The 12,348-nt window shown below is 39.8% G+C and overlaps 1 protein-coding gene across 1 annotated transcript; it reads right to left on the reverse strand.

Annotated features, from left to right (window-relative positions):
• Positions 1-3,153: 3,153 nt before the first annotated feature.
• Positions 3,154-12,091, reverse strand: LOC311040612 (uncharacterized protein; the record flags this gene model as incomplete). Its single annotated transcript, XM_084050942.1, has 8 exons — positions 3,154-3,161; positions 3,847-3,930; positions 4,016-4,654; positions 5,140-5,280; positions 5,519-5,667; positions 10,862-10,887; positions 11,405-11,587; positions 12,074-12,091. 8 exons carry the CDS (start codon positions 12,089-12,091, stop codon positions 3,154-3,156), a joined length of 1,248 nt encoding a protein of 415 aa, XP_083907068.1.
• Positions 12,092-12,348: the final 257 nt, after the last annotated feature.

Genomic DNA, 12,348 nt, shown 5'->3' on the forward strand with positions numbered 1-12,348 from the left:
AGAGTATACATAAAAAAACATAGATTAACAAATTAAGCCCTACATTATACAAAGCATTGCAATGTGATTTTTGTCAAAAGACCATAGTTAAGATTTAGACGAGTTAAATTACGTTTTAGATTATTTAAAAAACAGATTAACAAAGATATTGAAAAAAATATGTATTGTTTTGTTCCATTTTTGCAACGTAAACCTGCCAAACCTGTGTTTTATTGCAGAGAGAGAGAGAGAGAGAGAGAGAGAGAGAGAGAGAGAGAGAGTTTTTTTACATGAAAAAAAATGCTCCAGGCACCTTTCCTTAAAAACAACACAACATTTTACATTTCACAATTAAGACAGATCAATCCTCCCACATTCTAGAAACAATAAACATCCAATTGATACAGAGGGTTCAGCCATGACCAGTGTCACACCCCCCGACACCTTTAACCTGTCCTCATCACCCCTCATCCCGACATCTACATTACTATTGTATTCTTGGGAACAGATATGGGAAATGTTCTTATTCACCTAGATTATATATTAAAAAAAGATTAACAAATTAAGCCCTTTTTTAAGCCCTTAACAAAAATATTGAAAATGATATATATATTTTTTTGCTTTTTTTTTTTGCTTTGGCAATGGAGAGAGGGAGAGGGAGAGAGAGACCCCCTCTTTAAACAAAGAGTGAATTTGGATGTCAAGGGAAATGGCCAGTCTCCTGCTGGGTCTTTGTCTGGCAGAGGAACGGTAAATCACTGATTTCCAAATGTATATAGACGAATTTCACAGTAAACATTTTCAACTGTAAATTTCCAATGACGTACAAAAACACCAGCAAACTGCGGGTTCACTGAGCAACTGCAAATGCCAGAAATTGCCCATTAATGCCTCTTTTCATGCAGTGATCATTATACACAGGGGTGCACATAACTTTTTAGGTCTGGTACGCAGAAGAGCACCTGGACATGTGACTTGGTGCGCATGGCGCCCGTCCCGTTTGTCAACGGGGGGGGGGGGGGGGGGGGGGGTTCAGCACGGTGCCCACCGGACAGTTTTGTCAACGGGGGGGGGGGGGGGGGAGGAAAAAAAGGACGCTCTGCTTCTAAATTCCGCCGATTTTCGCCGTTTTTTTTTCTCACGCTGTTAGATAAAGCCCCCAAGGTTGGTGCCCTGTGCTGCTGCGCTGATTTTATCCGCCAGATTGGGACGTTCACGGCATATTTTGCACCATTACGGTGCGTTCATCATCGGTGACGAGTGCCTCTAACAGCCGCTGCTGGCTGCGTGCACGCAGCGAGGCGATGCGAGGCGATGCGATGCGAGGCGATGCGAGGCGACGCGAGTCATATCTCTACCCCTGTGCCTAATGGCTGTACATGGGGCCGACGGGTGCTTTAGAGTGATTGTGTGAGTGTGGCTTCAGGAAGTAAATTCCTAGCCTCGATCTCCAGGCTTTTATTTTTTAGTTTTGCTAAAAAATAAAAGCTTGGAAATTCCTGTCCCAGCTGTTGGTGCGCAAAAGCGCCTCGCATCGCCTGATGTGGTGCGCATTTTTTATTTTGGGTGCGCATGCGCACCTGCGCACCAGTTATGTGCACCCCTGATTATACACATAAAGGTTTCATGACGTTCAGTTTTACCACACATTAAAAGTCTTTGTCATGGTCCTTCAAACGTGTATAGAACGTTTTAACAAAAAAATCCACTCCATTGATCCATGGATCCATCCGTGTGTGTGTGTGTGTGTGTGTGTGTGTGTGTGTGTGTGTGTGTGTGTGTGTGTGTGTGTGTGTGTGTGTGTGTGTGTGTGTGTGTGTGTGTGTGTGTGTGTGTGTGTGCATTTAATTACAAGTAAACTAAATTGTACTGTCTTTGTACATGTGCACTTCTCTGATGATGTATTCTCCTGGGAGGATGAGATGAGTAACGGGTCTATTTGGTTCCATTTGTACACTCTCAGAGTTAAATTAACATTGATTCTACAATATAAATTGGGGTCCCAGAGATAGAAATGCCATTAAATGGGGGTCCGTAATATAGTGCATATCAAACTGGGGGTCCTTGACATTAAAATGGTTGAGAATCACTGCTAGAGCCGTAAAAATCTTCTCTTAAATAAGTGTCAAGTTGGGGGTCCTTGACATGAAAAAGTTTCAGAGCCACTGCTTTAACAGGTAAAATCCACACCAAGGCCAGCCTGATGACAGGCGGTGGTCAGGCCTTGTTCAACAGTTTGCTAGTAGCCAGGTGGAAGCTGTTCACAAACATGGTGGTCTTGCCCTTGGTAGGCCTCCTTGCCTGGCCGTGGTCGTTGGAGGGGTATATGAACAGTTTACGGCTGGAGTGCTGTCTGTCCTTGATGATGTGCTGAGCTTTGACTAAACACCCCTTCTTGCGCAGTTCCTTCTTGTACAGCATGTTGTCACATTACATGTTTCTTTAACCCATTAAGGCCTGAGGCTCCGATTCTACAAAATGTCTTCTAAATCCTAACAGTTTTTTGAAAAAAAACGTATGTTGCTATGTCAGTGGTTTTCAAACTTTTTAATGTCAAGGACCCCAAAATGATATGTATTTGGCCGCGGACCCCCATCTCAAAATATTTTGTTCCAGGGACCACCCAGAAGCAAAGAATTGAGTTACAAATGTTCACTTTGAAAATATATAATTCAAAGATTTGCACACATTTTCTTCATTTTTCAAAAATAGCAGATCTACAAGCTCGTAGCGCGGCACTCGGCGCCGCGCTACGAGCTTGTATGGAATAGCTTGTAATGGAATACTTTCATTGCCGTAAGCAAGGAAATACTTTGTTTTGTTGTTACTTTTGTGTCAATGTATTTATTTATTTATTAAGTAGCCGTGTAATATATAGACAATATATTCATCAATCGCAATTTTTTTGTATGACAATTAATCATCTCCAGAAATTCATAATCGTGACAGCCCTACATATTTGAAAACATTTCTGTAATGATAAAGCATACATAGAGGAGATGTAGTGTTTAAACCTTTATTAAACAAAACAAACAAAAACATTATCAAAATGTTCAAAAATAGCATGTACAAGTAATACGTCAAAACAATTTTGTTCAGACAAACACCTCAATAAAGACAAAACTCTGTAGATTGTAACTAACTCAACGGTCTCTGGCATCTACCAAAGATGTACTAATATCCTTTTAACAATCCAAACAACACACATGTCACCACACAGTGAACTGCTACACAAACCCAGCAGCTTGTCAGCACTTGCATTGATATGCATATCAATGAACATATTTATTGCATGCATATTAATGAATATACACATGACTATATAAACATGACTCTTTTTAATCCTGACAAATGTGGACAGACACTGGTGCATTTTTTTTTAACATTTTATCATGTTGAATAGAAAATAAGAACCACACAAAAGATAAAACAAAACTCTATACACAAGAAACTAGAAACATATAGTTACAAATAGTTTGTTTTATTCAGTCATGTTGATATTGTCAGATTATACAATTCCTCTGCTTTAGCATCCTTCTCATTGTCATCCTGGATTAGACTGAATGATCATATATGTGTCACATAAGTGTGTGTGACTAACTTCCACTAAAAGGCTTACCCCCTGTATGAGTCCTCATGTGTGTTTTTAGATTAGACATTCTAGCAAAGCCTTTATCACAAACTAAAGGGGCTTTTCGCCTGTATGAGTACTCATGTGTGTTTTAAGAGAATGTTTCTGAGTAAAGCTGCTACCACAAACTGTACAAGAAAAGGGCTTTTTGCCTGCATGAGTCCTCATGTGTGTTTTAAGATTAGACATGTCAGCAAAGCCTTTAACACAAACTGTACAAGAAAATGGCTTTTCGCCTGTATGAGTCCTCATGTGTTTTTTCAGGTTATCCATTTTAGCAAAGCCTCTACCACAAACTGTACAAGAAAATGGCTTTTCGCCTGTATGAGTCCTCATGTGTTTTTTTTAGATCACCTGTGCTAACAAAGCCTTTAACACAAACTGTACAAGAAAAGGGCTTTTCACCTGTATGTGTCATCATGTGTGTTTTTAGAGTACTTTTCTGATTAAAGCCTTTACCACAAACAGAACAAGCAAAGGGCGTTTCCCCTGTGTGAGTCATTGTGTGTCTCTTCAGATATGCCTTGCGATTAAACATTTTGCCACACTCTGTACAACTAAAATGTTTCTCCCCTGTGTGACTCCTCATGGAGTGAGTTTGTGTTGATGATTTCAGGGACAGCCTGCGCTGTCCTCCCACATTTTGTTTCTTGTGTGATTTCAGTGTGTTTAAAGCTGACTGATCTCCCCTAGTCTCCTCCCACTCATCACTGTCTTCAGTGTCTGATTCAGTACAGTGTGAAGAGAGGAGCTGGTCATTATTAGTTGGTTGTGATGTTCCACAGTCCTCTACATCAGCTTGTGTTTTCATGTGTTCAGTTGAGGTGCTGGCTACAGGCTTTGTCTCTCCGTTTTCATCATCATCTTCACTTTTCACTGCTAATAATGTCAACGTTGATGCACCAACCTCTTCTGGTCTTTGAAGTAGCTCCTCCTCATGTTCCTCTTTAATCTGTGGAGGTTGTGGTTCCACCTGGACCAGACTGGGGCCCCACTCCTCTTCTGGTGAAACCTCCTCTTTGCACACAGGGACGTACAGGAAGTCTAGGAAAAATATACAGTGAGACTCTATAAAAGGTTTGAATCTTGTAGCTTCACTGGAGTGCCTCAGTGCAGAGTAGTGGCTGGAAAAAGTATCAACAGATTACTCTTTGCTCAAATCTTCCAAAAATGTAAATGTGATGGTGTGCTGACTGCGCTCTGTGCAGTAAATGGTGTGGCCTTTTTTTGTTTACATTGCAGCGGGACGAGACGACCTGAATGAGAGGCTATTATTTTGAGTCAATTTAGTAATTACTTGTAAATATTAAATCAAATGACAGCGACGCTTCAGTGAACCCAATAATACTTTAACAACCGGACCATTGTCCGATTCATGGTGCATTTAGATAGATGCAGGGGTCAATGCATCTATGTAGTCACATTGTTAATGCTTAAATCGATGACTTGATTCATTTCGGTTCATCCTTACACCCTCAGTACCGGCCCACTTTCTCCAATAAAATAAAGAAAGAGTGCTTGAAACTTACTGAGATCCAGGTGGTCTTCAGGTTCCTGTTTAATGTGGTCTTCAGGTTCCTGTTTAAGGTGGTCTTCAGTTTCCTGCTTATTAGAAACAGTCCTGGCTTGAGAACTGATCTTCACCTGCAGACTGGACTCCACATTATGATCTGGAATGAAGGAATACAATTTACGCTTTAATGATAAGAACTTTTTGACATGAATAGGGACTTCAATAATAAGTAATTCAATAATAAGGACTGGTGTGACGCAAATAAATGTTTAGCCATGTGGCACTTGTGTGTTGTGTGTGTAACAGACATACCTGCAGTGTGTAGTTTGATGTTGTGTGTGTAACAAGGCATACCTGCAGGGTGTAGTTTGATGTTGTGTGTGTAACAGACATACCTGCAGTGTGTAGATCGATGTCCATATCCAAATCAATGTCCAGCAGTTTGTTTGGTTTCTCCAGCAGAGTGTCTAGTGTCTCTATCTCTCTCTGGAAGAGGTTGCACATGAACTCTGCAGCCGCACTGAGGCGCTCCAACACAAACACTCTGACAAGCTTCACACAACAAACATCAGCACCACGCTGCTGTTTGTCCAAAACACACAATATCTCCTCTCCCACCGACGTCATGTGTTCATTTATCTTCAGCTGTACAGACTCCATTTGACACGTTTTTTAATACCTCCTTTAATACGTTTTTTCACCAAGATCACAACACGCACTTGCTTCCGGGTTAACGTGTTTCACACATGCGCATTGAAGGATCCAGCCACTGTTGCCTTCTTAGTGCCTTTCGCCCCCTGGCGGAAGAGGTGTGTAACTGAAGATAGAGCCTCCTGTAGCTGTGGAGACAAGTCTGTCCTCCCTCACTGTGAGTTGTGTGTTTGGGCCGGGGTGTGTCCAGAGAGTTAACCGTGGTGTGTCCTGGAGTCTGAGCAGGAGGACAGTGTGGAGATTTGGAGTGGGGAAAAAACACCTTTTTATCTTTCTAGGACTAACAGCTCCTCCCATTTCCTCCCATTCTTCCAGCAGGGTCAATTTCAATGTGAAAGGCTTATAACAAAAGACAGTGTAATGATGGGCCATCAGAGACACATTTACATAGATGCAAGTTTCAATTTCTTTTGTTTCATCAACATTGTTGTATTCGAGGCTATGTTAGCTGGTAGTTGGGTTAGCACTCAGACATTGGTATACCTGTAAAAGTATTAGGATCAGCGACCAGGATCAAATGGATGGGTTTAAAAGTTCTTATTTATTGCCGATGGCATGGCTTACTTGTTCATATTTTGGTTATTGATTGTTTGTTTCATTTGTATTTTCCCATAGCTGTTAAATCATCATGCTCTTGTTAATCATTTTTCCTTGGATTAATATTTGTAGAAACCCACATACTTTTATTTAGAAAAATAGCAGACCTACACGCTCGCAAAGCATCATGATGCAACACTTTGTGAGCTTGTAGATCGGCTATTTTCACTACTTTTATGGGACACTGTTGTACAACAAAGTAGAATTCATTTGTGAAGAAAGAAAAACCCATTAACAGTTGAAATGTGGAAATACACGGTTTCTGCCCATCCCTCTAACTCCATGTACGTGTAGCAACCCTGTGCTGTTGCATGCACATGGAAATGTGCATTAAAAATATCAAAATCGTCTGCGCTGAATTTGTATCTGAACAAATACTTTGATAGAACAGAGGTACTGTAGGGCGGAGGGGAACCTGATAGCAGAGTTCCTCAGCTTATTTGGAATACTTGTAGGCTACAGTATATCATTAACATAACCGGTTTGGCGATGAAGAGACTGGACTAACCTTGCTAAGCTTGTAGATCTGCTATTTTCACAATATTTATCTGTGGAACTGAGTCAACCAAAATGGGGGTCCCCAATATGGTTATTTTGGGGGGTCATGGCCTGAAAACATGGAGAACTCGTAGCGTTTACCGTGGTGAAGTGTTGGATAATATTCACCCGCAGCTGGGTTACCCAGTTGCGGGTGAATATTATACAACACTTCACCACGGTAAACTGGGTTTAACGAGACAGCGGTGCAAAATGAAACGTTTCCTAAACGTGCTATCACAGATGATCCGATCATCTTGTAAAAAATGTAAGCATGTGCCACGATAACTGAGACTAACATTTGACTACATTTGACCAATGAAATTAATTAATTCCTAATTTATGCACGTGAAAACAGAACTAAAAGCTCACAACACGTGTGGATGCAATGAGTTGTGAGTTTATAGATCAGATATTTTCAGCCCCACCTAACAGGTTTATTGACCAATCATACGTCCCAATGCTTAATTTATGGACGTAACATAACAGATCTACAAGCTAAGTGTAAAATAAGGCTTTTTTGCTCAAATCTAAAAATGACACACAGATGCGTCTTAATGGGTTAACTGACCATTTACACATGTCAGCCATGTTGCAATTACTTTACAGGGGTTGCCCAACTTTTCCTTGTTATGAACCCTCAAATTGCCATCTACTATATATAGAATGGTGGCGATTGTGTTTTGGGGCGAGTCTTCCGGTTACCTTATGGACTGTCATTTGTTTTCCGAGGCAAGCTTCTCCGCCCAGCCCAATACTAATGGAATACTTTCATTGCCGTAAGCAAGGAAATACTTTGTTTTGTTGTTAATTTTGTGTCAATTTATTTATTTATGTATTAAGTAGCCGTGTAATAAGCGGAAAATAAGACAATATATTCATCAATCGCAATGTTTGTATGACAATTAATCATCTCCAGAAATTCATAATCGTGGCAGCCCTACATATTTGAAAACATTTCTGTAATGATAAAGCATACATAGAGGACATGTAGTGTTGAAACCTTTATTAAACGAAACCAACAAAAACATTATCAAAATGTTCAAAAATAGCATGTACAAGTAATACGTAAAAAAAATATTTTGTTCAGAAAAACACCTCAATAAAGACAAACAACTCTGTAGAATGTAACTACCTCAACGGTCTCTGGCATCTACCAAATATGTACTATGATCCTTTAAACAATCCAAGCAACACACATGTCACCACACAGTGAACTGCTACACAAACCCAGCAGCTTGTCAGCACTTGCATAATGCATTGATATGCATATCAATGAACATAAAATGTTATTGCAGGCATTTTAATGAATATAATAATAAACATGACTCTTTTTAATCCTGACAAATGTGGACAGACACTGGTGCTCATATTGTTCTACCAATAACCTATGAGCTGCATGCAGGGAATAATACAAGATAATATATATTTTTGACATTTTATCATAGAAAATAAGAACCATACAAAAGATAACACAAAACTCTATACACAAGAAACTAGAAACAAATAGTTTTTTTATTCAGTCATGTTGATATTGTCAGATTATACAATTCCTCATGCTTTAGTATCCTTCGCGTTGTCATCCTGGCTTAGACTGAATGATCATATATGTGTCACATAGTGTGTGACTAACTTCCACTAAAAGGCTTACCCCCTGTATGAGTCCTCATGTGTGTTTTTAGATTAGACATTCTAGCAAAGCCTTTATCACAAACTAAAGGGGCTTTTCGCCTGTATGAGTCCTCATGTGTGTTTTAAGAGAATGTTTCTGATTAAAGCCTTTACCACAAACATAACAAGAAAAGGGCTTTTCACCTGTATGAGTCCTCATGTGATTGTTTAGAGTATTTTTCTCAGCAAAGCTTTGACCACAACCTGTACAAGAAAAGGGCTTTTCGCCTGTATGAGTCCTCATGTGTTTTTTAAGATTAGACATTTCAGAAAAACCTCTACCACAAACTGTACAAGAAAATGGCTTTTCACCTGTATGTGTCATCATGTGTGTTTTTAGATGATGTTTCTGATTAAAGCCTTTACCACAAACATAACAAGAAAAGGGCTTTTCACCTGTATGAGTCCTCATGTGATTGTTTAGAGTACTTTTCTCAGCAAAGCTTTGACCACAACCTGTACAAGAAAAGGGCTTTTCGCCTGTATGAGTTCTCATGTGTGTTTTCAGGTTCTCCATTTTAGCAAAACCTCTACCACAAACTGTACAAGAAAAGGGCTTTTCGCCTGTATGAGTCCTCGTGTGTTTTTTTAGATCACCTGTGCTAACAAAGCCTTTACCACAAACTGTACAAGAAAAGGGCTTTTCGCCTGTATGAGTCCTCATGTGTGTTTTCAGGTTCTGCTTTTTAGCAAAGTCTCTACCACAAACTGTACAAGAAAGGGGCTTTTCGCCTGTATGAGTCATCATGTGTTTTTTTAGATCACCTGTGCTAACAAAGCCTTTAACACAAACTGTACAAGAAAAGGGCTTTTCACCTGTATGTGTCATCATGTGTATTTTTAGAACATGTTTCTGATTAAAGCCTTTACCACAAACAGAACAAGCAAAGGGCTTTTCACCTGTATGAGTCCTCATGTGATTGTTTAGAGTACTTTTCTCAGCAAAGCCTCTATCACAAACTGTACAAGAAAAGGGCTTTTCACCTGTATGTGTCATCGTGTGTGTTTTTAGAATACTTTTTTGATTAAAGCCTTTACCGCAAACAGAACAAACAAAGGGCTTTTCCCCTGTGTGAATCAGTGTGTGTCTCTTCAGATATGCCTTGTGCTTAAACATTTTGCCACACTCTGTACAACTAAAACATTTCTCCCCTGTGTGACTCATGGAGTGAGTTTGTTTTGATGATTTCAGGGACAGCCTGCGCTGTCCTCCCACATTTTGTTTCTTGTGTGATTTCAGTGTGTTTAAAGCTGACTGATCTCCCCTAGTCTCCTCCCACTCATCACTGTCTTCAGTGTCTGATTCAGTACAGTGTGAAGAGAGGAGCTGGTCATTATTAGTTGGTTGTGATGTTCCACAGTCCTCTACATCAGCTTGTGTTTTCATGTGTTCAGTTGAGGTGCTGGCTACAGGTTTTGTCTCTCCGTTTTCATCATCATCATCTTCACTTTTCACTGCTAATAATGTCAACGTTGACACACCAACCTCTTCTGGTCTTTGAAGTAGCTCCTCCTCCTGTTCCTCTTTAATCTGTGGAGGTTGTGGTTCCACCTGGACCAGACTGGGGCCCCACTCCTCTTCTGGGGAAACCTCCTCTTTGCACACAGGGACATGCAGGAAGTCTAGGAAAAAGATACAGTGAGACTCTATAAAAGGTTTGAATCTTGTACCTTCACTGGAGTGCGTAAGTGCAGAGTAGTGGCTGGAAAAAGTACCAACAGATTACTCTTTGCCCAAATCTTCCAAAAATTAAAATGTGATGGTGTGGTGACTGCGCTCTGTGCAGTAGGGGTGTGTCCTTTTTTTGTTTACATTGCAGTGGGACGAGACGACCTGAATGAGAGGCTATTATTTTGAATCAATTTAGAAATTATTTGTAAATATTAAATCAAATGACAGCGACGCTTCAGTGAACCCAATAATACTTTAACAACCGGACCATTGTCCGATTCATGGTGCATTTAGATAGATGCAGGGGTCAATGCATCTATGTAGTCACATCGTTAATGCTTAAATCGATGACTTGATTAATTTCGGTTCATCTTTATACCCTCAGTACCGGCCCACTTTCTCCAATAAAATAAAGAAAGAGTGCTTGAAACTTACTGAGATCCAGGTGGTCTTCAGGTTCCTGTTTAATGTGGTCTTCAGGTTCCTGTTTAAGGTAGTGTTCAGTTTCCTGCTTATTAGAAACAGTCCTGGCTTGAGAACTGATCTTTACCTGCAGACTGGACTCCACACTATGATCTGGAATGAAGGAATACAATTTACGCTTTAATGATAAGAACTTTTTGACATGAATAGGTAGTTCAATAATAAGGACTTCAATAAAAGGACTGGTGTGACGCAAATACATTTTTAGCCATGTGGCACTTGTTTGCTGTGTGTGTAACATACCTGCAGTGTATAGTTAGATGTTGTGTGTGTATAAGGCATACCTGCAGTGTGTAGATCGATGTCCATATCCAAATCAATGTCCAGCAGTTTGTTTGGTTTCTCCAGTAGAGTTTCTAGTGTCTCTATCTCTCTCTGGAAGAGGTTGCACATGAACTCTGCAGCCGCACTGAGTCGCTCCAACACAAACACTCTGACAAGCTTCACACAACAAACATCAGCACCACGCTGCTGTTTGTCCAAAACACACAATATCTCCTCTCCCACCGACGTCATGTGTTCATTTATCTTCAGCCGTACAGACTCCATTTGACACGTTTTTCACCGAGATCACAACACGCACTTGCTTCCGGGTTAACGTGTTTCACACATGCGCATTGAAGGATCCAGCCACCGTTGCCTTCTTAGTGCCTTTAGCCCCCTGGTGGAAGAGGTGTGTAACTGAAGATAGAGCCTCCTGTAGCTGTGGAAAGACAAGTCTGTCCTCCCACACTGTGAGTTGTGTGTTTATGCCGGGTGTGTCCAGAGAGTTAACTGTGGTGTGTCCTGGAGTCTGAGCAGGAGGACAGTGTGGAGATTTGGAGTGAAAACACCACCTTTTTATCTTTCTAGGACTAGCAGCTCCTCATATCCTCACATTCTTCCAGCAGGGTCAATTTCAATGTGAAAGGCTTATAACAAAAGACAGTGTAATGATGGGCCATCATCAGAGACACATTTACATAGATGCAAGTTTCAATTTCTTTTGTTTCATCAACATTGTTGTATTCGTAGGCTATGTTAGCTGGTAGTTGGGTTAGCACTCAGACATTGGTATATCGGTATAAAAGTATTAGGACCAGGATCAAATGGATGGGTTTAAAAGTTCTTATTTATTGCAGATGGCATGGCTTACTTGTTCATATTTTGGTTATTGATTGTTTGTTTCATTTGTATTTTCCCATAGCTGTTAAATCATCATGCTCTTGTTAATCATTTTCCCTTGGATTAATATTTGTAGAAACCCACAGACTTTTATTTTGAAAAATAGCAGACCTACACGCTCGCAAAGCATCATGATGCAACACTTTGTGAGCTTGTAGATCGGCTATTTTCACTACTTTTATGGGACACTGTTGTACAACAAAGTTGTACAACCGTGTATTTCCACATAATGTAATTATATATACATATATATATATATATATATATATATATATATACATATATATATATATATATATATATATATATATATATATATATATATATATATATATATATATATATATATATATATATATATATATATATATATATATATATATACCAGTA

The sequence above is a fragment of the Gymnoscopelus microlampas genome (genome assembly GCF_963454915.1).
Source record: "Gymnoscopelus microlampas genome assembly, chromosome: 24".
Classification (NCBI taxonomy): domain Eukaryota; kingdom Metazoa; phylum Chordata; class Actinopteri; order Myctophiformes; family Myctophidae; genus Gymnoscopelus; species Gymnoscopelus microlampas.